The sequence below is a fragment of the Myxocyprinus asiaticus genome, chromosome 1, assembly GCF_019703515.2.
Source record: "Myxocyprinus asiaticus isolate MX2 ecotype Aquarium Trade chromosome 1, UBuf_Myxa_2, whole genome shotgun sequence".
In the NCBI taxonomy this organism is placed as follows: Eukaryota; Metazoa; Chordata; class Actinopteri; order Cypriniformes; family Catostomidae; genus Myxocyprinus; species Myxocyprinus asiaticus.
In genome coordinates, this window is record NC_059344.1 from 40,268,371 (window position 1) to 40,293,926 (window position 25,556).

Genomic DNA, 25,556 nt, shown 5'->3' on the forward strand with positions numbered 1-25,556 from the left:
CTAAATAACTGCACTATACAGTACATGAATGTGACCAAAACACATACTACTATTTTTCTGATTTTGTATATTCTGTATGTCAACAATTGTCACAAGTTACACAATATAAATAACATTTTATTAAACAATTTTTAGTAAGTAAGTGATTTATTGGAACTGTTTGCAGAGCAAATTCTATTGCGTGTGTCTCACCTGAAAGTCTATGTTACTGACAGTGGTTTATTACAGCTTGGGTAGTTAGGTTGTTGTCAAATTCAAAAAGTATTTTGTACTCTTAATTATAATATCCAAAATGTTGAAGTAATGAACCTTTGATCATAGACAATTTATAGACTCTGCAGACAGACTTTTGAATATATTACTCTTAATTATTGTCTCACATTGTGTTGCCTCTGCATTACACAAAACAACGAAACTCCACCACATTAACAGCCCTACAGATTTGATAAACTATTCCTCTTTATCTTGCCTTGTCAAAATGGAGATCATAGTAGACACAAAAACATAAAAAGTTATTTATTAGATTTCGCTGCATGACTATTCCACCAATCTGTTCATTGCCAAGAGAAACTCACTATGAAGAAAAAATGGCATGAAAAAATCAATACTGAGTTCAGCAAATCAATCACCTTTTAGAGGGCAGATCTATTTTCGCAATTAAAATAATGTACACTTGACACTTTCACTGAGTGACACTGATCTTTCAGTAGAAAGTGGAAGTATACGGGGGTCATGACAGAGTGCCAGCCAGAAATCTTAATTACACCCTGCTGATAAAGTAAGTTCTTTTGGTAAAATAGACTTTACTGAGCTCCAACTCTTTTGATTTTAATTAAAGAAAGGATACTTTACATGATTCAGATGGCTATATTTTTTTTATGTAATATGATATTCAAAAAAAAAAAAAAAAAAAAAATACTATTTGGTGTACAGACATTTACTGTATATTAAGCAGACCCTAAAGAGATGGATTATTGAGACTGCTGAATTTCCATTATGAGGGAATCTACATTTAAAGCTTTCAATGTGGTCACACCCTTCTGTGATGATGTCTAATGTTTAATTGCAATAGATTCTTATTATACAATGTTTAAATGGAAATTTAAGAATTACTAACTGGGGCTGTGGTCAGTTGATGGTCCAGTCCCATTACACATTCTGCCGTAGCCTATGTCCCAGTCAAAGTCATCGTGAGGATCCTGAGACAGCTGACAGGTCTCCTCCCAAAGACCGTCAGGCTTATCAAAATTACAAGCTCCTGGAACACACACTAATGGACAAAAAAAAAAAAAAAAAGAGCCAAGATGTTAGCTCCTTAGAAAAGGACATTTTCACAAAAACACTCAAAGTAAATCAACAGGAAATCTATTAAGTTTGAATCGATTCAAATAGAGACACAATGACAAACAACACAGGTTTCTCACTTTGTAGTTTATATATCTTATATATCTTAAAGGGAGTTCACCCAAAAATAAATCTCATGATTTATTCACCCTCCTGGCATCCCAGATGTGTATGACTTTCTTTCTTCTGCAGAACAAAAATTAAGATATTTAAAAGAATATTTCAGCTCTGTAGGTCCTCACAATGCAAGTGAATGGATGCCAACATTTTGAAGCTCCAAAATCAGCATAAAGGCAGCATGAAAGTAATCTATACGACTCCAGTGATTAAATCCATGTGTTCAGACACGATATGATTGGTGTGGGTGAGAAACAGATCAATATTTAAGTCATTTTTTATCATAAATTCTCCTCTCTGCCCAGTAGGGGGCGATATGCTTTAAGACTGTGAATCACCAAAAACAGAAGAAGAAGAATGGGGAAAATGAAAGTAAAGTAGAGAGTGACTGAGCAGGGAGGAGAATTTATAGTACAAAAAGGAGTACTTAAATATTTACCTGTTTCTCACCCACACCTATCATATCACTTCAGAAGACATTGATTTAAACACTTGAGTTGTCTGGAGTACTTTTATGTTGCCCTTATGTGGATTTTGGAGCTTCACAATTTTGGCACACATTCATTTGCATTGTATGGACCAACAGAGCTGAGATATTCTGCTAAAAATCTTAATTTGAGTTCAGAAGATGAAAGAAAGTCATACACATCTGGAATAGCTTGAGGGTGAGTAAATGATGAGAGAATATACATTTTTGGGTGAACTATTCCTTTAATGTCAGATTTTAAGGTTAGTGCATTTGTACTTACTGCAGTCCAATTCATCAGACTCATCCGCACAATCAGTTTTACCATCACACTCCAAATGGTACTCAATACAGTCTCCATTATTACAGACAAAATCTGTGACAGCGGGGCATGACCCAGGATGCACTGCTCCTGAAATATTTGGAAAGACATATTTTTAATCTTTCAGTCAGTACTGATCATTTTGGGGGAGTATTAACAGTATTAAAATTAGTATTAGAACTTGAACTCATTCAAACTCAATACAAATCCTTAAGGTTCAATATTGAATCCCTCCAAACTTGAAACATGAAAGGCCATCTAATAAAAAGATTTGTGTTTGAAATGAGAAGTTTCAAAGACTTTTGAATGAGAAATGTACAAGACACCATTCAAAATTCTTTCTTAAAATAGCAATAAAACATTCTCCATCCATAGTTACAGGAGATTATTCTAAAGCAGGATATGCTTACACTGTAGCCAAGGCGTGATAAAGGCTAATAAATATAGCTCGAGCTCCCACAAATATAAGCTTGCATTTTAAAGTGTAAAGTTAAATAATTTCACTACTAATTTCCTCTTAAAGCTTTCATGCAGCAAGTTTATTTATACCATTAATCCAAGTTAAAGTCTATCAGACACTTGAGTAAAAAAACTATGAGTGAGAGGTGTAGTTTAGTCTAACAGTACGTCTAAAAGGTTAATTATTTATGGGTTTTGTGAATCTTGCTGTACATTTAAAATATCAAAACAGCAAAGATATTTAAGGAATTCTTTGAAGGACCAGAGGAACCACCACAACAAAAATTGTATCAATCCATTCCTCAGCAAAACAGCTCAGGTTTAAATTTATAGTAGTTTAATATTAAATAATAGCATGATAATGGCACGAATGGTAAATTATAATACAAATTATTGTATTTGTTTAAAAGATGATTATTATTTTTGCTGTGGTCCATTGACATTAACTTAAATGCACCAATAAGCCTGGAAACAGGCTATACACACTTAATCCCACTTAAAGATCCCCAAACTTGAGTGTAATTGCCATGATTAAAAGTTTCAGTATGTACATTGAAGCTGAGATTTTCAATGTCAAGCCAGAAAACTGAGAGGAACTTATTCTGTCTTTCATGTTGTTCCCTCATGGCTTGTCAGAATTAGGAAATCAATCCTCATCCAATTAAAAGGGTGATAATGCTTTCCATTAGGCACTGCTGAGGACAACCCTTAGAGTCCTGCTGGTCATGCTGATGCATGAATGTTAAGAAAAAAAGAGACTCATGGGAAATAAACATGGAGAAGAGAACTTGAGAACGGAAGGCATTGTTCCTCCCCCCTGGGCACAAACAAGTCTAACTCTCCTCCTACTGCTTGTACTTATTGTTTGCTACGAGTCCGTAAAAACTTTCTCAAGCTTACATCAACACAGCTTTACAGATATCAATTATCAGCTTTCAGAAATACAGTACAAAGCCAAAAAACACTCAGTTATTGTAAAAAAAGAAAAACAGAGAACTGATTAACCAAATGCACTCAAACACTGACACACACACACCACAGCAACTCACACACACTGTAAAATCACAACTATAAACAATTTAACCATAACTTTTTACAACTAAAAAAGTGAAAATAAAGTCCATCGCTTTACCATGGTACCACTGCAGTACATTTTTGTAAAGGGTGGTTATAGTATGTTCATATGAAAGACTTACGTGGTGCACAGTCAATGAATTCCAGGTCATCAAGAGCAGCTCCACCACTCACATCTCGTGTTCGAACCACTTCAAATATCAGAAAAAAGTTCCTGAATTTCCTCAGAGGTACCTCTGCTTTTCTCCATTCCCCGTGCATTTTCTGCTCTGACCACAGCTCCCTCAGCTCATTTTCTGTCTGTTTATCACACATGAAGACAAGGCAAAGTAGTTACAGCTAAAAGTATGATTCAGTTCAATTTGCTGCTTTGTTACATTGAACTGTTAGAAACCTGTCTGGACACATGAAAGCTGATTTAAAATATCAATTTCATCTGGGTTAAACAAACCACTGCGAAGGCATGTTTTATGTTTGCTGTGTAAACATTTTTTACATAATCATTGCTTTTAAATCTAAGCGAGAATCAAAGTTTTTTTGTGGGGGGGGTTCCCCTTTTTCTCCCAATTTGGAATGCCCAATTCCCAATGTGCTTTTAAATCCTCATGGTCATGTAGTGATTCGCCTCAGTCTGGGTGGCAGAGGACGAATCCTAGTTGCCTCTGTGTCTGAGACCATCAACCCGCACATCTTATCACGTGACTTGTTGAGCACATTGCCACGGAGACATAGCGCGTGTGGAGGCTTCAATGCTCAACTCACCACGTGCCCCACCGAGAACGAACCACATTATAGTGATCATGAGGAGGTTACCCCATGAGACTCTACCCTCCCTAGCAACCAGGCCAATTTGGTTGCTTAGGAGACCTGGCTGGAGTCACTCAGCACTCCCTGGAATTCGAACTAGCGATCTAGTGATCTCTAGGGGTGGTAGCCAGCGTCTTTTACAACTGAGCTACCCAGGCCCCCCAGAATCCAAGTTTTTAACAAAATGAACTGAAATCAAATAATATTTGTGTGAGGAACAGACTTGAATTTCGGTTTCATCATACAAAGCTAACACATGACTTCAGAAGACTTGGAATATAGTGCACAAATCATTTAGACCCCTTTTATGAAATGTTTATGTTGCTCTTTTTTGTATATTTGGAGCTTGACAGCCTTTGTTCTCAGTCACTTTCATTATTTCCAAGAGCGACTTTTTGAAGTCTTTTGAGATATAGACTTTGAGCCACCACAAGCAACATTTTGAGCAATACAAATCGAGACCAGCCAACCACCTTAAACATCTGAACGATAAAGGTGGGGGGTTATTAAAGACTGAAAAGAGTCATCGCTTCAAGATCACTGGGTGCTAGACTTTAGGACCACATCGACTTTTGGACCCCTGGGGCACCTGTGCAGTGCTTCCACTCACATAAGGGGCACCCAAACTCAATGTCAAAATCTTAATTTTTACCTGTTAGGACCATCTGAACGAGAAAGGTGGGGGTTACTAAAGTCTATGGTAGTGGTCGCTTCAAGATCATGGGGTGATAGATGTTAGGACCTCAGGAAGGTTGTTATTCAATGTCAAGGGAGTGGCCGTTTCAATATCATGAGGTGATCGACCTTCGGACCCCTAGGCCACCTATTCAGTGTTTTCACTGAAGGGGCACCCGCAACTCTTTGTATGTGTGTTATTATAATTTTTCTTGTTCTTAAGTGATTTTATAATTGACTTTTATGTATCTTTTATTTTCTTTATAATTTCCAAGTAAAGCACTTTGAATTATCACTGTTTATGAAGTGAATCACACATAACTCAATGAAGACATGTAAGAACACCATGTTTACTGTGATTGAAAATAACTTACTGTCATGACACTTGTTAAAACGTATTCCAATAAGAAATATATAAAGACCTCCACACTGCCTCTGATATAAATGATACATTTCTTGGCACTCTATGTTTGCTTCTACTTTAGAAGCATAGTCTGCTTTAGTTACTAACCTTTAGGAAGAGTCGGATGACTCCTGTGGCTTTTTCTGAAATATAGTACCAGAAAGCAAGTTTACATGTGGCACTAGATTCCTTCCACAAAGAACTTCTCATGTGAGCTTTATCGCCTTTCAAACCAATAGGAGTGGCTGCCATATATACAAAGTGGCCTGTGAAAAGAAAGAGAGACCTTTAAAAGTAGATCTTTAAAGACAATGACTAAGATCGATAGGACTGCCAAACAAGGTGATGTATGGAAAACAGACAGATCTCTGCTAGAGCTCAAAGATTTTTTTCCACCTTGCCTTCATAGGATCATGAAAAGCAGCCCTCTTTGCAAATACAAAGCTCTGTCTCATATAGTTCTGTTGTCACTAGAATGGATGTCGCTAATAATGTTGATTATGGAAGCATATGCAATGAATCCAAAGCTCACAACTTCCATAATAAGCATCTTGCAACTACAGTGGCATAGCACAATATACAGTACAGTACACCGCTCAATGTATAGAAGTCTTACCGCTTTCATTCTCAAGTGTGTGGTCGTGAGGAGGTCTGATCATATGAGCAGAGCCAACTCCAAGGGCCCAACTAAAGGTGTCCGCCGGGCTGCTTTTCCAACCACAACAGCCATGTTCAAATGTGCAGGAGGTGCCACAATCCACTTCATCAGTTCCATCTCCACAGTTGTCAGTAAAGTCACATGTCTGCTCTGGTTTGTAGCAGTTGCCATTGTTACAGCGTAGAGAACCTGGTGGACATGAGCCTGTGATAACACACACACAGACAAACATTTCAAGGCGTAAATAATTCCCTATCATTTTCCAAGAAATAAAAAATAGCCATTTTAATGTGACAATAACGATACACTGATGTTGATGTACACTATAAGCACAAGCGCTGGGCGAAAGGACAGTGTAACTGGGTATAGACAATATCTGACAAAAATTCCGATGCCAGTATTGACACTCATTGACAGATGATGTTCGACTAAATTACATCGATACGTGTGTCTGATTCGCTGTTAGTTCAGAGGCGTGCAGTGCGAGCATGTCTTGTGGAACACGTGCTTGTAAACAGTTCTCATTCTTTCTTCTCTATTTCAGTTGCCTGAAAACTGTTTGCAAGAATAGTGTCGCCTCTGAGAATGCTGCAAATTATCTAAGGCATTCTCAGGAGGTTAAGTTCACTTTATTTCCACAGAGCAGTTCGAGCTTAACATGCATTGTGAACGCAACTCTACATAAAATAATACAAAAACACCTTGATCCTAAAATTGATTTATATTTCAAGTTTACATTTATAATTTTCTTTAGATCTTAATTTGTATAAGTAATTTTCCATCTGTTGTCATAGACGGATTCTTGCATGATGGCAAATAAGAGGTGGTTAAATACGATTTTTTTTACCACTTTGTTATTTTAATTTCTTTTTCATTTCATTTGAAGTGCAATTTGAATTTAGAAATATCTTTGGATTAAGTTTGTCGTGTTTCAATAAATGAATTTAATTTTGAATGCAAAATCAATAAAGCAAAAGTTTCTCTTAAGAGCTTTTTTTCCAGCCTGGTCCCTGCCCTGATTGCCCTTCATGTGCTACTGGAAAAAAATACCACTAAAAAAGTTAAAAAAGGATGTTCAGTGTTGATAGCCAAGCTCACAGATTGATTATGCAATTTGTGGAGCATCATTATATAGTAGCATTGTTCCACAGTTACCCTTACATTGCTAACACCCCTTACGCAAATAAAATATATTTCCTTATATATTAAGGCTCAATATATTAAATAATTTTCAGTATATTCATAATTATATAGAATAATACATTGTGTTAATATATTACAATATACCGAGTAATACATAAGGAATTGTGCTTTTCATATATTGGGAAATATATGACAATATATGTCCTTATATATTGTAATGTATGTCATTTTACATTCAATAATACACTTCATAATATATAGATGTGCATGTGATAAAAAATGGTAATGTGTGCTTAAATATATTTTAACATATACAGTATGTTGTACATATAGTCACATTTATATGGGAATATGTATGAGCAATATATGTACACAATTCTAAGGAAATATATTCTGCAAATTATATCCATATGTATTAATTATATATATATATTACATAAAAAAAAAAATGGTTGTAGATTTTGTCCAACAGTTTGAAATACTATGTGGAAAGCAAATCTGTCACTGAATTTACATTTATGCCTTCATTTGCCTGAATCTCTAAAGAATTGAGGACCTTTGTAGGCATATTGGGAATATATTTTTGAGACATTTAATGCTGTATGTAAACCCATGCATTAACTAATGAAAGAGAAATAATTTGAGTGTTTCAATAAAGCTATTACATGTAAACATTTTGTATAGTTTTTGTCTTGTTATTGCTATATATATATATATATATTATATGTATCAATATATAGCCATACATGGTTCATGCATATATTACAGAATATTGAAAAAATATAAGCACTAGATTCCCATATATGAAAATTTATTATTTAATATATCACATTATATTTTCCAATATATTCACATATATTTTTGTTTCATAAGGGACAGCATGTGTGTTGCAGGAAAAGCATAATTAGTGGAAAGTGTACCTGGATATAACAAAGGATTGAAGTCTGTCTCAAAGTTCCTGCTAAGAATACAGCCTGCTGAGAAGGTGATGTCATCAAGGCAGATGTGAACTCGAGTATTGATGCCCACCTTGCCTTCAAACATAATGCGGAAGTTTTCAGAAGAGGAGAGGTGCAGTTCCTGTCTGCTCCAGTAGTTGCCTTGATTACCAGTGAGGTTAAGAAAGAGTGAGTGGTTGGAGTTTGTAATCATATAGACGTTCAGAGTGCCAATGCCATCACCAGACATGTGGAGGTAAAACACCATCTTGGAAAACAGACAAAGACAAGACCATTTGATTGACTGTACTACTTATTTAAATGTATGATTTTTACTACAGTACTTTAAAATGTATCATACAGCCACTGATGAAAAAGTTGCATGCTTTCAATCATTTACCATAATTGATATTGACATGGTGTTATTCACATTCAGACCAAATTTCAACTATAATACAATGTGCACTTCTATTCAGTCAATGTCTGTACCAGTCTAGCACTTTCAACTTGGAAACTTGGTAAGAAAGCCTGCCACTGTGGTGTCTTTCTAGCCAAAGCTGTTTAGTAGAAGGCAGAAAGCCTTGCAAGAACTTGATTCCTCTTTATCGATTAATTTAACTTGTTATGGTGTCTTATTCTCTTTCTGTTTCCATTTTCTGACTGCCATTTTAGTGAAAGAGTCTGGCCTTTCAAGATCAGACATTTGATCCTGTCATGCATCAACTTGTGCACAAAAACACACAAACACACACACAAATAAATCTGATGTTTTGGCCGATTAAAGCACATGACACAAAATCTTAAAACCAGCTAAATAACTCTTGTGATATTTTGAAGGAAGCAAAATGAAAGTAAATGGGAAAACAAGTCTCCATTGGCTCATTTTCTCACACACACGCACAGACAGTCTGTCAAGTTGCAGGAGTTCTAGAAACATAATTGTTTTCTCACATTACACACAAACTGACGCACATTTAAGACGGTGCTGTGTAGCCTAGATCTCTCTCACACCTAGACTCTCAATGTGTGTGTGTGTGTGTGTGTTTCAGAATGATTGAGTGCTATCATTTGGCTCAATGGATTATGTGCTTAGCTGTGACAGAGACACATCCTGACATTAATTTTCTCCTATTATAGTCAGTCAAGTCTATGAATCTAACAATGCAAAGGATTTAAAAATGAAAAGAGCTTAACATCCTCACTGTGAAAACATGATAATTTATTGCAACTTATTGCTTATTGCAAAATTGAATACATTAATTACGGTAATGGGTCAGTATTGTCCAGGGCAGTGAAGCCTCCATGCTACTGTTCTTAGTAGTGGTTGTAGTATACTAGAGGGAAGCATAAGTATGAAGACTTTGTAGTGGCAAGGCTTTTATTCGGTTTTAAGTGGAATGGCAGATGATTCTAGATTAGGAGATCTTTGAAATTCACTGCAGGGATGTGACAGAGATGAGATGTTGTTGGATACTTTTAAATTCAACGACATGTATACAGTACATCTTAGTTTAATAATAATAATAATAATAATAAAGCATAGGCTAATTTTTTTAAACAAAAGGACCAACAGGAAAAAGGTCCAGATTCTATGTTCAAATGTATTCATCTGAATGACGTCAGTAAGCTGTGAAAGCACAGAATTATTCATTTTTCCAGACTGGTTTCAAAAAATGGTCTTTCTGGACTGGGGAGGACCTGGCAGTCAAACCTAAAGTTTTGTGAGACTAATGTCACAATATCACAATAAGCAGCAAAGAGGTTTATTAGTGCTGTGTATTATTAAAGAGTTTTTTTTCTTAGCATGTTGATATGTCAGTATACATAGTCAGTTTACATAGATACGTAGTTGCTAAATCCCATGATGGTACAACAAATTATTATATTACTACAATTTAATCTTGTAGTCTTGATGGGAGAGCAAGAACGAGAGGCAATCAAGAGGATCCAGTGTCCAGCTGCGGGGGGTGGCAGGGAGATGTTCCTGACCTCCAGGAGATGTTCTGGGATTAAAGGGGCAATACATCTGTGATAGGTTGACGACCCGTAGCTGGACAACTAAAGGCACCGTGGAGGTGTGGCAGGCAGTAATGCCCAGCAGGTTTAAACATATAGCTGTGCATCTGAGTAACCTGAATTTCTGTATCAGCAAAAACATAATATACTTCGCTAAGATGGAATTCACGGCAAGGTGTCATTTGTAAACCATTTTATCCAAGTCCAAAACACATATCCTAGCATGAACCCTGGACAAAATTTAAAAGGCACATTAATGGTCTGAGAAGTCACCTTTGCCACAGTTTTCTACAGATGAACAGGTTTACATTTGAAGAAATCCAAGGGATGCCTTCAACTCAAAATGCCTGTTGCCTGTTAAAGATGAGGGATCTGTAATCTGCAATAAAATTGGCAACCATCTTTTTGCCTTCATTGCATGTGGTGATTTCTCCACATGGATATATAATGGAATATGAGCCCATTTTACAGTAATACAGTAGGTTCAACCGATCCAAACCCTCTTCTCTCTTGATGTTTGCATATTGCAGAATGATGCCCCCATACACAGTGCTAAAGAAACATTCATGAACACCAGGATAAATTCAAGCACATTTTAAAGTCTTCACAATCTCCATATCTTTTCACATTTATAGAAAGTTCTTATGAACAGACTGTGTTTCAATTCATGGGAAATGATGCAGTATCTCACTACACACAGTCCAAGACTTTCAAGAAAAAAGCATTCCAAGAAAAACTGATTCTAAAGCTATTTCTTAGTCCATAACTTTTTAAAATGGTTGTTTCAGAACATGCCTGTAGCACAACCTCCCTGGCTGCTGTTGAAGAAATTATTACTCTTCTTTCAAAGCCATTCACTGGGATTGAGTGCAATCCATTTTAAAAAGTCTTTAAAAACCTTAAAATAATCTCTTCTTTTTTTTCTTTTTTTTTCTTTTTTTCTTTCTTTCTTTCTTTCTTTTTTTTTCTTTTTTTGAAAATGAAAAACCAATTATAAACTTCTGCAAATGATTACCAGACATTTTTGGGGACATCAGCACCATCGATCTTAAAGACCTCTTTTTGAAAATAGAAAACTACCAAATGTAATCTTCCGGATCTGATTTATAGACATTTTTGGATACATCAGCACCAACTGATCTTAGAGACCTCTTTTTGAAAATAGAAAACTATCAATTGTATTCTTCCACATCTGATTTACAGACATTTTTGGATACATCAGCACCAACTGATCTTAGAGACCCTGGTCTTATAGACAAATATCAGTCTTCCATGAAAAAAGGAAGTAACATATCCTGTCAAAATATAAAAAGGACAAAGGAACGATTCAAGGGAGGGAAAGGCACCTCTCAGTTCTAGTACAGTTGATGTTAGTGTAATGCAAGTAGAAACTGATCCTTTACTACAATATATTAAGCAAATAAAAACACCAGTGAGCACTTACCTTGCAATCTTTGCTACCATGACTGAAAAGAGGTCCCATGATTTGGGCAGTATCTCCAGTTGTCTGTGGGAAAGATCCTTTTAGATATAAGTAGTGGCCTGATGGATTACGGAGGGTGTGATCAGTGGATGGTCCAGTCCCGGGAGTGAGCATGTTTCCAGCTTTTATTAACCAATCAAAGTCATCATCTTGCCTCTGTCTCCAGGAGCAAAGGTCAAATTCGAAATTGCAGCGACCACTGAATCCTTCTGGAAAAACACATGGCCATCTCTACATAAATACTATACACAGACACACACAACTGCACATGGGTTGTTGACGTATAATACAACATGTCCAGATCTTTTTTTAAATCAACATACATATGAATGTATATGGAAAAGTGTATATTTTATGTAAGTTTTTCACCATATTTAATCACCTTTTGGCTTTCACTAATTCATTTTAAATTATGCAGTGTGACAAATGACTATTTGAAAGTACAAAAATTCCATGTAGTCCTAAAAATGGCATTCATAATAATTATGAAAGAATTAGCCAAATGCTGTTTTTAAAATAGTTTTAGAGGGAGTATAGCATGCTACACTGCAAGACATGTCTTTCCAAAAATATTTCATGCCAACTATCCACATGCAATATATACTAAATACATTTATGGTCTGTGTGTCAGAGGTATACAGTCATTCCACACACAATGCACAACAAAAATGGTGGCTGACCGCTAAATGAAATACAGTTTTAAAAATCTGGGTTAATAGTGAAAGGGAAGAGGATGATAGATGTGTTTCTCACTGCATATGTAATGATTCTCATCTGAGCCATCTCCACAGTGATCAATAAAATCACACATGTTGTCCTCAGAGATACAGTGACCATTGGCACAGATGAACTCGTTGTTATGACAAGGAAGATTAGTTGTTAATGGGGGGCCACAGTCCACAAATGTCACGTCATCAACTACAACATCTCCCATGTAGCTGATGCCCCGCTTGGCACGGAGAACCACCTATTGACACATTCAAAAAACAAAAACAAACATGCTGTTAAACTATACAGAAAACTACTTAATCTATTATACAGTCATTTAAATACTTCTGCATGTTTGAATGCAAAACTCGAAACACAGTGCATGCATGTTTATTCTAAACTCTCTTCAGCTATAAACACTGATGTAAAAAGTTGTTTCATTCACAGCATTCAACATAATTTAATTGTCTAAATGGTAAGGCGATGATGTAATATGTAGAGAGAGATTGTGAATGTGGAAGTGTCGCTTGAGAGCTACTGCAGAAGTTAAAGGGCAATAAGGCCCCTGATAATACACAGCAAAATGGCACTTGCCTCTAATGAGTGAGGGTATCATGAAGTACCGACCATAATGTTGAACTATATTTGCAAGTGTATTTATTTATACTTGTATATGTTCTGTGCTGATAAATATTAATCATGCAAAAGCCAGATGGATAAAAGGTCATGATATTTCTGATCAAGCATCAACAGTCCAGACATCACCCTAGCAGCTAACTTTTAACTGAGGATTGTATTTCTGAAAAAAAAACAAAAAAAAAAAACCACACACACACACAAATGAAATTTAAAACAATTTGATAAATCTCTGTTTGACGGGTGACCTGTGATTGCAAGTACACCTACATATTTGTGTATTTTTTGCAGTTGTTTAGGCACAATGGAATTTTAACACCAGATGAAAAAAAAATACATTCGATGACCTGGATGTTGTGACGAAATCCAATGAAGACTTCACCCCGCCTCCAGTTGTTGCCTTGGTTACCACTTTGGGACCAAACTTCATGTATGACAGTACCTGATCTGATGAAGACCTGCAGATACAAATTTGAGGTGGTACTGACAAACCACAAAGTGGTTTGCTAGGAAATGTTTACTATAAAAATCCTTTATAGCAGACATTTCACATTTTAACACAGAGAAAGAGTGCACAAAAACGTTTTTGTCACATGAATTATATGTTTTGATATTTTCTGATGTTAGCACTGCAGAAAATAAATAATAATCAAACCAAGCAATAAGTTCTAGATAATTGCACCTGTAGTGTTCCAACAGTGAAGCCGCTCATGTGATACCAGAATACCAAAGTGCACTGGGGCCCTGTAATTTTGATGAGGGGAGTGGAGAGATCGGTGGGGTGACCATATCCTCCATCAGAGCTGTCTGCAAATATATACCAACCCTCTGGTGAACCACTGCAAAATATACACAGGTACGGATGAGTAAACCCAATAAAGCAAACAATACACCAACATGCACAAACACACATATAGGTCACTGAAAAAAATAAAAATGAAAAATGAAAAATATTGACAGCATTTTCAAAAAAAAAAAAAAAAAAAAAAGACTTTAATAATGCCATGTGGTGTAACCATCAGATAAATGTTTTAAATACTTTCCTTGCACCTTGAATACAAGAGTGTGTGCACAACATAATCATTTATTTCAAAGTTTTTAAATGTATTTATTACGGTAAAAATATTTTTACAAATATCGTGAATTTTTAAGTCAAGAATGTCAAGAAGAAAAAAGATTTACAAGTATTAATCATGTTTTAATATAGAATTGTTTAACTGCTTATTTTTTAAGAAATAATAATAAAAGATTATTCTGCACTCATTTTTTACTGTCTATGGACACCACATGAAATTTTTTACTTTAAGCCCAAGAAAAAGTAACAAAATGACTTTTAAACTCTGCAATTGAAAATGTGTTCATCATACAGTAAATGTTCATCAGAGAAGGGGTGTATTCAAGAAACTGTTTTGTGTGAATTGCATTTGTAATGTATAAGGAACAATTTAATAGATATGGACAAAAAGTCGCAGCACAGGCCGATCACTGTGCTCACTTGGCCGATCAACAGAAGTGTTAAATTTCCCTTGTATTAGTTCCAAAAGCTACTAATAGATTTGTCAATGGTTAGCCAGCACTTTCTTTTTTCAAGGTTTTTTTCTTTTCAAGTTTATGCAAATTTGTGTAAATATTGCATAAAAATAGATGTTTGTTTCACTTTAGAAATGTTGTGTACATCTGATTTGTTGTTGTTAAAATGTACAGTATTATGTGTATCAGCAAAAAGATGTACACATCATTGGCCAATGTGCAAACCGAGCCATACACTCATAAATGAAAGAACAAACGCATTACAGCAAATGACTGTGGTGTTCTTTGCTTACAGTGTATAGTCATTAGCAGGTCTGTGGTTCTGTTCACCAAGGTGAATACTCTTCCCTTGTCCTGTCTGCCAACGAAAGGCATGGAGAGGAACAGGAGTGGCAGGATCACTCAAATACCAGCCACACAGAGTGTCACCTTCAAAATCACAATACTCCTTCACTGAGAAAATATGACACAGGAATATGGGTTGATATGAGACACAGGAATATGAGATAGATGGATGGATGGAAGGCTTGATGATGCATACCACAATGCTCTTCATCAGAGCTATCAGAGCAGTCAGCTGTGAAGTCACACACTTGGCTGAGGCTTACGCACTCTCTTGTAGTGGTGCACACAAACTGGCCAGGGTGGCAGCTATGAGGGGGTGCTGTTGACAAGGTGAGCATAGGGGCAGAAGTGCTGGGCTCCGTTGAGGGCAATTCACCTACACAAGACACACACACACACACACACGTCCATTGACATGTAGTGTTTTTTACATTGACATTTATTGTTTTTATACTAAGCTAATATTTTATATCCTCACAACCAAAGGTTTTCACCACCTCCACCCCTCACTCATGATTAGTATATATCAGCCAGGCCGATTAATTGGCCGATATTTGGTCATTAAATGTTCACTTGCTCTATTAACAAAAGTGTTAACTTTCCCTCGTATTAGTTACAAAATCTACCAATAGATAGATTTATTTGATATTTGAGTAAATATTGAATAAAAATAGGTGTTTGTTTCACTTAAGAAATTTTGTTTACATCTTTTTTGCTGTTGTTAAATTGCATCATGTTTATCACCATTTATTTCGGCCATCTGCCATCCTGCACTCTATATATTGTATATTGTACATTGACAATCCCATTTTGGTTGACCACTACTCATAACACAAAGAAGATGCTCATTTGTTGCCACCTACTGGTGTAAAATGTTATCTAAAGTAAAGGTGACTGAACAAATCCTTTTGGATAACGGATTCAAAAGACTCAGCTCTTTGGGAAAAAAGGTCCAAATCCTCACCACTATACAACACAATATTTCACCCCTGCCTCAAAGGTTTTTAATAATAATAATAATAATAAAGGATAAAGGGGTCATGAAATGGAAAACAAAATGTTCCTTGATATTAAGACATATAAGAGGTAACTGTACTATAAAAACATTCTGTAAATTTCAGAACTCAAAACTTCCTCCCCAGTCTAAAAATAGCATTTACAGTTCCTATCTTTCTGAAATGTCTCGTTTTGAAAACTGTGTGTTCGTGACGTCACGAGACATTGCTCAGTTGTATTTATATCACAGCATCTCATCGCACCCTTGGCCCCCCCACTGGCGCTCAGTTCGTATTGCAAACAGAGAGGGAGATAGACAGACCTAGTGTGACTAACTATTCCTGAACACCAAAGGGGACCCATCTGGACTATTTTGAAGTTGTTTGTGCATATAACATGCATTACATAGACGCCTTTGACCGTTGACATGTATATCATGCCGCTTTTAAAAGACACAGTGTCAGTTACAACTCTTCATTCAGCTGCTCTGCGTCTTGCTGTTCTTGCACCCATTTGTGCTATTTTTAATTGTTGGTGTATTTAAACAAGCACTAGCTGGACATCTTTGACCGTTTAGTGTGTTTCTGTCGATCTGTGCCTCAGTGCACTATGTGTGTGCGTCATGTTTTACTGTGCTATGGACTGTGTTTGTGTGGCTATTATCAGCCTGGATTGATTGTGAACCAGTCATAACGATTCAAGTATTGCAAAGGAACTGTTATTGAAGAAGAATGGGGCAGTTAAAAACACTTGGACTTGAATGCAAAACCATGAGTAAACAGTTTCATTCATGAATATTTCAAATGTCATGACTGTTTGATAGTTTATGGTGCTGATGTGCTTGATGTGCGTTATGTGTAAATCCTAAATTAAAGTTTTGTAAACTCTCAAATTTAGTTTTATAATGTTGTGGAGAGCTTGTTTATTCTTTTCTGATTGAGATTCAAATATGTCTAAATACAGTGGGAACTTACATTGAAGTTTAAAGGAGACGCTGAGGCCAAAACCGAGCGTTTTAGTCAGAGGGCCAGAAACAGGGTGGAAAATGATCATGTATTACTAAACTATAACAGTTTTGGTGCAAAAAACCTTACTGACATTATCAGTGGACCTCAGGGAAGATAATAAAATTATAAGAAAATAGCATTTCATGACCCCTTTAACATTACTTAAAATATTAGAGGGCACTTCAAGTAATCCTTGCTCTAAACCTAACCCTCACAGAAACATTTTGGGATTTTTAGATTTCTATTTAGGCCTGTTATGAATGTAATTGTATATATAGTATCTTAAGTAGGTTTGTTTATAACACAACCATCAATTACATGTCATTGTTATTTCACCTTCATATGGTTGACATCCAAAGAAAGACAGATCATCTATAGCAATATCTCCCTTGAAGTCGTCACCAACGGCCCCCTCCACTAGAATCTGCATAGGCAAGAAAGAAGGCAAGAGAGTCTTTATTTGGCTGCTTATTTGTATGCTAATAATAATGCCAACAACTGTAAATGTTTTTCATATGGCACCTTTAATCTCATAATCCCTACTAAAACAAATGCAGTGGACATAGATAAGGCATAATTTATGCATATGCTTGACTATTACCTGAACATTGACACAAAATAAAGATAAGAGACAGTACACCGGGAAGACAAAGAAAGTCAAATAAATAAATAAAAAAAAACTAATAAATGATCACTTAATAATAATAAGAGCTGTATTAATAATGTGTATTTTAATAAGATGTTGCTGTGACTTTTAAAAGCTTTGGAAAGTTAATTATTGCTACACCAATTAGACAATTAGACATCAGCGAGAATACTAGGCTTTGGGGTGTCTGCTGAGAGAGCCATTCTGATTACTCATTTTTTAAAGCATGCATTACAAGTGTGAGCATGTGTGCATTTTAAGCTGGATGATGTACAGTACCTTTAGGGCAGTCAGTCAACCACATGAGATTCAACAAAAGGACAACATTGCCCCCCTTTGGCCATTCCACTTCAATGGCCAAACTTCAGATCAACTCACCTGAAAGTGGTGAGCACTGTGGATCTGCAAAATCTTCCGGTGCCAGAAGTGGCCTTGGTCACCATAGCGAACCCACAACAAGTTGCCCCTACCACTATTACGGGTGCGCATGTACACAGCTAATCGGAAAACATGCTGGCCAAACATGTGATAGTGGAATCTAAAAACGCAAGGTGGCTTCGGTTCAGGACCTCTGCAATGAGTTGGGAGAAAAGGTCGACTAATAAGAACAGCAGTGTCTTTGAACTTTTGTGGGACTGAAGATTCAATGTAGAGGAAGTGGCCATCCACATTGGCTCGTGTGTGGTCCTTCAACGGGCCTGTGTTGAAAGTTGGAGTGGGTCCTTGGATTCGCGTCCAATCAAAAATGTCCTCCACATGATCTTGGGTCCAGCTACACAGGCCTTCCTCAAAGTCACACATTAAATCTGAAACTGAGAGCAGAAATGATGATTGCCAAAAAGAGATGGCTAAGGTCAAAGAAATACCATATGCACATATTTGTGTGTGAGTACAGTATATACTACAGTATGTATACTCATTGACCATTTAAAACACTTATTTAAAAGTTAATAACACTGACAGCAGTTTTCCTCATCTGTTCCATCTCCACAGTCATCAATCAGGTCACAGATCTGGAAATAGTTTACACATGCTTTGCTCCGGCTACAGTGAAAGTGAAAAGGAGTGGGGCACATCTCCACAGCCTCTGGCAATGAGCAGTTGTGGAACATAATGTCATCTAGGGCGGAGACTCCTTCATACACGCCCAGACTCAGTTTTGCGATTGACAGCTGGAAAGGCCTGGTCTGCCTACCAATTTGCACAATAACTGGATGCCATTGGTTGCCTTGGTCATAGAGTGTTCGCCAAAGTATAGTAACGTTGTCTAAGCCATCAACTGATAAGTACATTTCAGCTGCACCAACAGACTGGCCAGAATTATAGTGCCTGTAACAAAACAATCAACATAACTATTAAAATGTGAACACTGAATGTTAGGAACTACTGTGTGTGCACAAGCTACAATCTTTTTAATTGTTTACATAGAGCAGTAAAGAATCCTGATTGATTTGTGCTTTTTGCAAACATTTTTAATTTTTTTCACTAAGCTTAGAAAGAGGTAAGGTTCCAGCCTTCAATATCCAGGCAAATTCTTTACATCCATTCATCCTTACCAGAAGGTCATGATGCAGTCTGAACCTGAATGCTGGAATGTAGGACTCCGCAGCACAGCTTGCTGGGAAAAACTACTGCTGTTCTTAAAAATAAGCATGAAGTGACCTTGGAGAGAGAGAGGCAGTAAAATGTTAAAAGGTCTTTAGAGAAACATGAAAGGCTAATATGATATTATTAGTATATTAATGCAAGGTGAGTTACAGCATTACTGTATACTCCTGAATGTAAACTCAGTAAATTAAACCCATTCACAATAAGTCTCTTATACATACTTTAATGGTGTTCTTATATTATTACTAAATTTTGTGACATTAAAAAAATGGTCAAAAAATTAGTTTTTCTTTTAAACTATGTGAATGCTTTTTTTTCTGTGTAAAATAATGTGGAAATATTAATAGGTATTTTTATATTATTTTGCTACTTTTATTTATGAATGAAGCAGATGGGACAAATACAGTGGATCAGTGATTTGACCACAGATTCATTTAAAAGTGCCTATAAACATTTCGAAAAACTCCTATTTAAAGCAAAACTATATTCTGTATTGATTCACCTTCATATCTCCTTAAAAGGATAGTTCACCCAAAAATGAAATGTTTAAATTAATATCTTCTGAAGCGATATGATAAGTGTGGGTGAGAAACAGATCAATATTTAAGTCCTTTTTTACTATAAATCTCCACTTTCACTTTCACTTCCACATTTTACTTCTTTTGTTTTTAGCGAATCGCATTCTTCATGAATATCACAACCTATTGGGCAGAGAGTAGAATTTATAGTAAAAAAGGACTTAAATATTGATCAGTTTCTCACCCACACCTATCATATAGCTTCTGAAGGTATGGATTTAACCACTGGAGTCGAATGGATTACTTTTATGCTGCCTTTATGTGCATTGGAGCTTCAAAGTTTTGGTTCTCATTCACTTGCATTGTGATGACCTACAGAGCTGAAATACTCTCCTAAAAATCTTAGATTGTGTTCTGCAGAAGAAAGAAAGTCATTCACAACTGGGATGGCATGAGGGATCGTAAATGATTGGCGAATGTTCATTTTTGGGTGAACAATCTCTTTAATGTATTATCATATCACTTTGAGGCAGACCATAATTATTTACTGGAGCACAGTTCAAAGTCAATCACATTTTCAAAAAGAGCACCACTTTCCTATTTGAAAAATGCTATAATGAAAAAAGAGCTGTCCTAATTCTGCCACATTGTACACTTTGTAAATAAATGTATAAGTTATTGGGACTAAAAAAAAAAAAAAAGGTTTAGTGCTCTTTTAAACTAAATTAAGTTTCTTCAAAGAGAAACTGTGAAATGTTTGGAATTATGTACATGGAATCAGTGTTAAATATTGATTCAGTTTACCTGTATGTCAGATTTCCTTTTTAAATATATTTAGATAGACAGAGAGTACATTAAAATGTGAGACAAAAGCATTTCATGATTTTTATGCAGTTTGTGTGTTTATATGTATGCTCTCACCTTCACTTGTACTAGTAGTATGGTCCTGGGGAGGTGTTTGGTCCAGATAATCTATAGAGACTCCATTAGCTGAGCCTCTTACCCATTCAAATCCATCTCCCTGGGCAAGCTCGTGCCAGCCACATGAGTCAGACTCAAAATCACACTGTGCCGCTGAAAGTCAAATTAACAAAGCAAGGGATTCTCGCAGGGCAAGCAAAGCATTGTGAAATAACAAAGAAACGGCTAAATGGCCTTCAAAATAATATAGTGAAGAAACAGTATTGACATTTTTAACAAACATTCACTCAGGCATTTGTAACAATACTCACAACAGTTGGCCTCATCCTCTCCACTGGGGCAGTCTGGAGAAAAGTCACACACTTTCACCCCATCCACACATTCATTGGCATCACAGTGAAACTGAGAAGAGTGGCACTGAGTTGGAGGAGGTGCCTTAATTTCATTCTCTGGAGATAAATATAAAGCCTGCATAATTTACCATTGAAATATTTTCTTATTTCACAGAAAAGATAAGCAAAGGGATAGAAGAGTTTAGGTGGGACCTATAAACTGGAGAGTTCTTTCATGCATTAATACCACTTAAGCAGGACATGTGTTGTAAATCTGAACATGAGCACATTATTAAGATTAATCTAACTGGCCAGGGTACTGCTGAAGTAAATCACAATAATTTGGTATCTTAACACACACATTTTTACAACCAAACACTACATAAACCTCCATTTCAGACTCTTGGTAATAGAAAATATGCAGCTGACCCTTTTCTGTCCCGTGTAGGTATGCGTTTTTGGAGGAAAATAAACCAGGATTCTGTTTTCTCGTTAATAATTAAGGACTTTTTTGCTGATAAATGTGCAAAATAGACTTACTGACTTCCAGCAAAGCAAAGCTGCATTTCTTTGTATCAGAGATACAATCTCAAAATATGAAACTATATGAAGTGTTCAGAGGATAATAAACCACAGCATCATTTTGTCATGGCACTTATGTATGCCTGTGATTAAATATAACTGTAACTGATGTCTCTCACTCTGTCTATCTTGGGATGAACTGTAAATTATAAAGTTGCTGAGGATCCCTTCTGCCTATCAACATGTCGCCCTGGTGTCCCAATGCATCCATCCCAAGGCTGTAAATGTATTGTAGACCTTATTTACAGCTTTGTATTTCTAGATTTCTCTTGAGCCTAGCTTTGCACCTCATACATTCTTCATAAATTGCATGCATAAAAGTGAGCAGGGTCGTGTTCACCACACCACATACAGCTACATCTTTGTTTGCCTTTACAATCAGCCATATCAAGCCCCAATCATGGACACTTGAAGCATTAAACTAACTTTACAATATCATGAAAACAGCCCTTAATCTGCAGGAAAGAACTTTCTGATTCTGCCAAACTTTTTTATCTTTTTTATTTTATTTAGTCAGTTTTTAGATGGAATGAAAACTGCATCCTGCATCTTATTTCACTTTTAAATTTGAATCCATCAGATGATCTGTTCCCAAGTCAGACTGTCAGAGTTATGATATTTTGATTTGCAAAAGTACAAAGGGACTTGTGATATAGACTCATGAGTCACTTCCAATGAATGCATAAGGTCATCCCAGTGTGGCAATAATAATTTTTTGGACTTGGTTGTGTTGTGTATGTACAGAAGTGGGTGTGTGTAAATGTGCATTAGTGTTTACCCACCTAAATCTGGCACGCAGCCTTGGCTGAAAGACAGGTCATCAATCGCAATAACTTCATATGGATCACTGCTGTTGAATATCATTCCTCTGATCACCACCTGTAGGAGCCCACTACTATTAGATTGATAAATTTTTCCTGCTTCAACTCTAACAACTACATGGACTTTTCAAAATCAAAATCTAACCTACTCTGAAACTAGACTTTAATTCGCACTTTCCCTACCATAAATGTATCATGTGCATATCATATGTATATATATATATATATTGTAGTGGTAAATGCTTTGACTTGGCATTCACACACATACCTTAAACTTCTCTCTGCTGCTTAACACCACTACTGATCGCATCCATGTACAGGTCTGACGATCAGAATTTGGTGTGGACTGAAACCAAATTTCCTGTGGCTCTACCAAAGATGTTGACTGTATCAGAACCTGCAAATCCCCTATCAGCTGCCCAATATGATGGTAGAATGTCAGCTGTTCAGAGAAACCAGTAGTGAGACAAGAGGACAGAAAATGTGAATCAGTTAGTTTAGTTTAGCTGAGATGTGAAAATAAAATGCGAATCACTCAGAAGACAGTGTGATGTGAACTAAGGACTTAATTGCACTTCTTGCTTCATTAAACATTTTGAGCTCTACAGCCCACGCTACCCCATATTGTCACTTTCTGAAACATTAAAGATATTCAGTGGCTGGGTGGGCGAGACAAACTTGATGTTGGAAGCATTTCATTGGTGTAACCCAATGTTGTCAGGTTGATTTAGTCATATTAAATATTATTTTTGACTTGAAGGTTGTATTTAGGCTGACAAATTTTTTATTTTTTTTTCACAGTGCAGAGGGTCTGAAAACAAAGATCCAGTGAGCACATGCACTTCCCACTGTGTTGCTCTGACAGCCCATGCATAATTCTTTGCTGTCAGTAAGAGTGTGTAGCTCTGCCTCAGTGGATATTGTGCTCTACACCCATAATCAAGGGCTTTGCTTGCTGAATGACCATTACAAGGGCTATAGAGCCCTTGAGCAAAGTATTTAACAACAATCTGCTGTTTGAATGCTACATTATTGCAATTCCTTTGACATTGTTTCTCTATTGTCAGAGATACGTTGTGTTAGATACTTCATTGAACTATTAATTTTTTTATGATATAATATATTTTGACTGTTAAGAATAATGCAGGATGGGAGTTTAAACTGAGCTTATGTTCTCATGACTTTACGTTGTTTGGGTAAGGTATACAGTATTTTGACCATAGCAGCATAAGGTAACATCCTAGTGGTGTTTATGTCATCTCAAGTCAAGAAAACAATTCAGTGAAATATATCATCTGGAAGCTAAACTTACAAATAAGCTATTTATTTTTTTTATTTTATAAAACAGGTCATTTCAACCTTAAATTCTGATTGGATGAGCCACACATTTTATATTAATGCACTAATTTGCTATTATGCTTGGCAACCGCGAAAACACACAGGAAGGATAATGAACTATAGCAGAATTATTTATTCCAATTATTATTAATAATAATTGTAACATTATAATTATGATTTTCATTGGTGTATTTTATCATATTGGTGTTGCCACCATATTATAAAAGCATTAAGCTCATGTGCTAAGTTCGTGTGTTGCAGCGATTTTTACCATGGGTGACAAGGTTTTAGAAAGAAGAACACCCCTTGCCCGTGGCAAAATCACTGTAATGTACGACCTCTTATGGCTAATTGCTTTAATAAAAGAGCTCCAATGCAAAATTATAGCATAATATTTCACATACATTTGTAGAAATTAGCATTTTTATTGCTTGATCTTTCTGCCTGGTTCAGCAAATAACATGTTTAACGTGGTTGTTATCAGGAGTCGAGGACAATATTGAGACAATAAAAAGGACAGAGAATGAAAAAATGACACAGTTAAAACAGTGGTGTTAATGTTTGGTTAAAACAGTGATGTGTTTGGTTAAAACAGTGGGGAACAGAAGAGATCAGGACATGTTTTTCTATACCCTGCAGGCTACTGAAGGCTGGAAGAGAGGACTGTATATTTCAGCAGTGACTCCTTCTCCATTTTCAGACCGTATATAAAGATAATAACCTGAGAAATGAGAATAAATAGAAAGCGTCTTGAGAAGACAGTAAAAGTTAAACTCACATCAACTACTTTTTAAAAGATGGTATCCGCTACAGATATATAATGAATTGTTTTACTTACCCGTTACATTTTTGTGGTCTAGTTCTGGACTTGGCAAAAGCAAACCTGAGCCTCTAGTCCAAACATGATGTTCATTTTGAACTTGAAAACCACAGAACCCATTCTGAAAGTCACACCTCACAAACTGGGAGCCTATATGAAAGGTGGTCACACCAGGACATTACAGTAATGATCACTGGTGCCTGTTATCCATAGAAGATCCATTACAGAGACACGACTGATGGGCAGAATGGTTTCAGCCAAAAATATTCAAAGTTGTCTCCAAAACTAGATGTAAAATAATATCCTATAGTACTATAGTAGAAGGTGCAAACATTGCCACAGCGGTCAACCAATCAGTCAACCTTGAATTATGACATGTTTCTGCCTTCTAAAAGCCCCAGAGAGATTTAATAAATATACTAAAAAAGCACTGTTTTATGTCATTGATAGACCTTCCAAGAGTGCCACTTTATGAGCACTCTTTCTTTCAATGCCATAAATCTCACTGTTTAAACAATGCGGCCTTTAATAGCATTTAAAAGCATGTTGTCAACAAAGAGAGCAAAGAGAGGGCCATTAGCTCTGTGTGAGCACAGAAAACATACACAAACAGAAGAGAGGAAAAACAAAATGAAAAGAGGATAAGAAAAATGCATCTATTAGGTTTTCATACTTACAGTTTGTCTCATCACTGCCATCTTCACAGTTCTCTCTGAAATCACATAGATGCTCCCCAGATACACAACCGCCTCTCACACAAGCAAACTCCTCTGGCAGACATGGCGTAGATGAGGCACTCCTCAGGACACACGCCAGAAATGAGACCCACACGCGCACCCTCAT

The 25,556-nt window shown here is 36.3% G+C and overlaps 1 protein-coding gene across 1 annotated transcript in view; it reads right to left on the reverse strand.

The window, feature by feature from the left end:
• The window catches only part of malrd1 (MAM and LDL receptor class A domain containing 1), a 34,802-nt gene extending 9,246 nt beyond the window's left edge, over positions 1–25,556 (reverse strand). Inside the window, exons 1-23 of the mRNA XM_051701507.1 lie at positions 25,391–25,556; positions 24,732–24,863; positions 24,526–24,614; positions 22,824–22,997; positions 22,517–22,613; positions 21,132–21,269; positions 20,821–20,973; positions 19,330–19,435; positions 18,735–19,102; positions 18,152–18,585; positions 17,464–17,551; positions 15,321–15,500; positions 15,073–15,232; positions 13,932–14,088; positions 13,597–13,707; positions 12,659–12,872; positions 11,867–12,114; positions 8,404–8,674; positions 6,284–6,538; positions 5,776–5,933; positions 3,905–4,082; positions 2,211–2,339; positions 1,118–1,270 (exon numbers count right to left, since the gene is read on the reverse strand). Coding sequence (XP_051557467.1) covers positions 1,118–1,270; positions 2,211–2,339; positions 3,905–4,082; positions 5,776–5,933; positions 6,284–6,538; positions 8,404–8,674; positions 11,867–12,114; positions 12,659–12,872; positions 13,597–13,707; positions 13,932–14,088; positions 15,073–15,232; positions 15,321–15,500; positions 17,464–17,551; positions 18,152–18,585; positions 18,735–19,102; positions 19,330–19,435; positions 20,821–20,973; positions 21,132–21,269; positions 22,517–22,613; positions 22,824–22,997; positions 24,526–24,614; positions 24,732–24,863; positions 25,391–25,556 — 4,159 coding nt within the window. The remainder of the gene's footprint in view (positions 1–1,117; positions 1,271–2,210; positions 2,340–3,904; positions 4,083–5,775; positions 5,934–6,283; positions 6,539–8,403; positions 8,675–11,866; positions 12,115–12,658; positions 12,873–13,596; positions 13,708–13,931; positions 14,089–15,072; positions 15,233–15,320; positions 15,501–17,463; positions 17,552–18,151; positions 18,586–18,734; positions 19,103–19,329; positions 19,436–20,820; positions 20,974–21,131; positions 21,270–22,516; positions 22,614–22,823; positions 22,998–24,525; positions 24,615–24,731; positions 24,864–25,390) is intronic.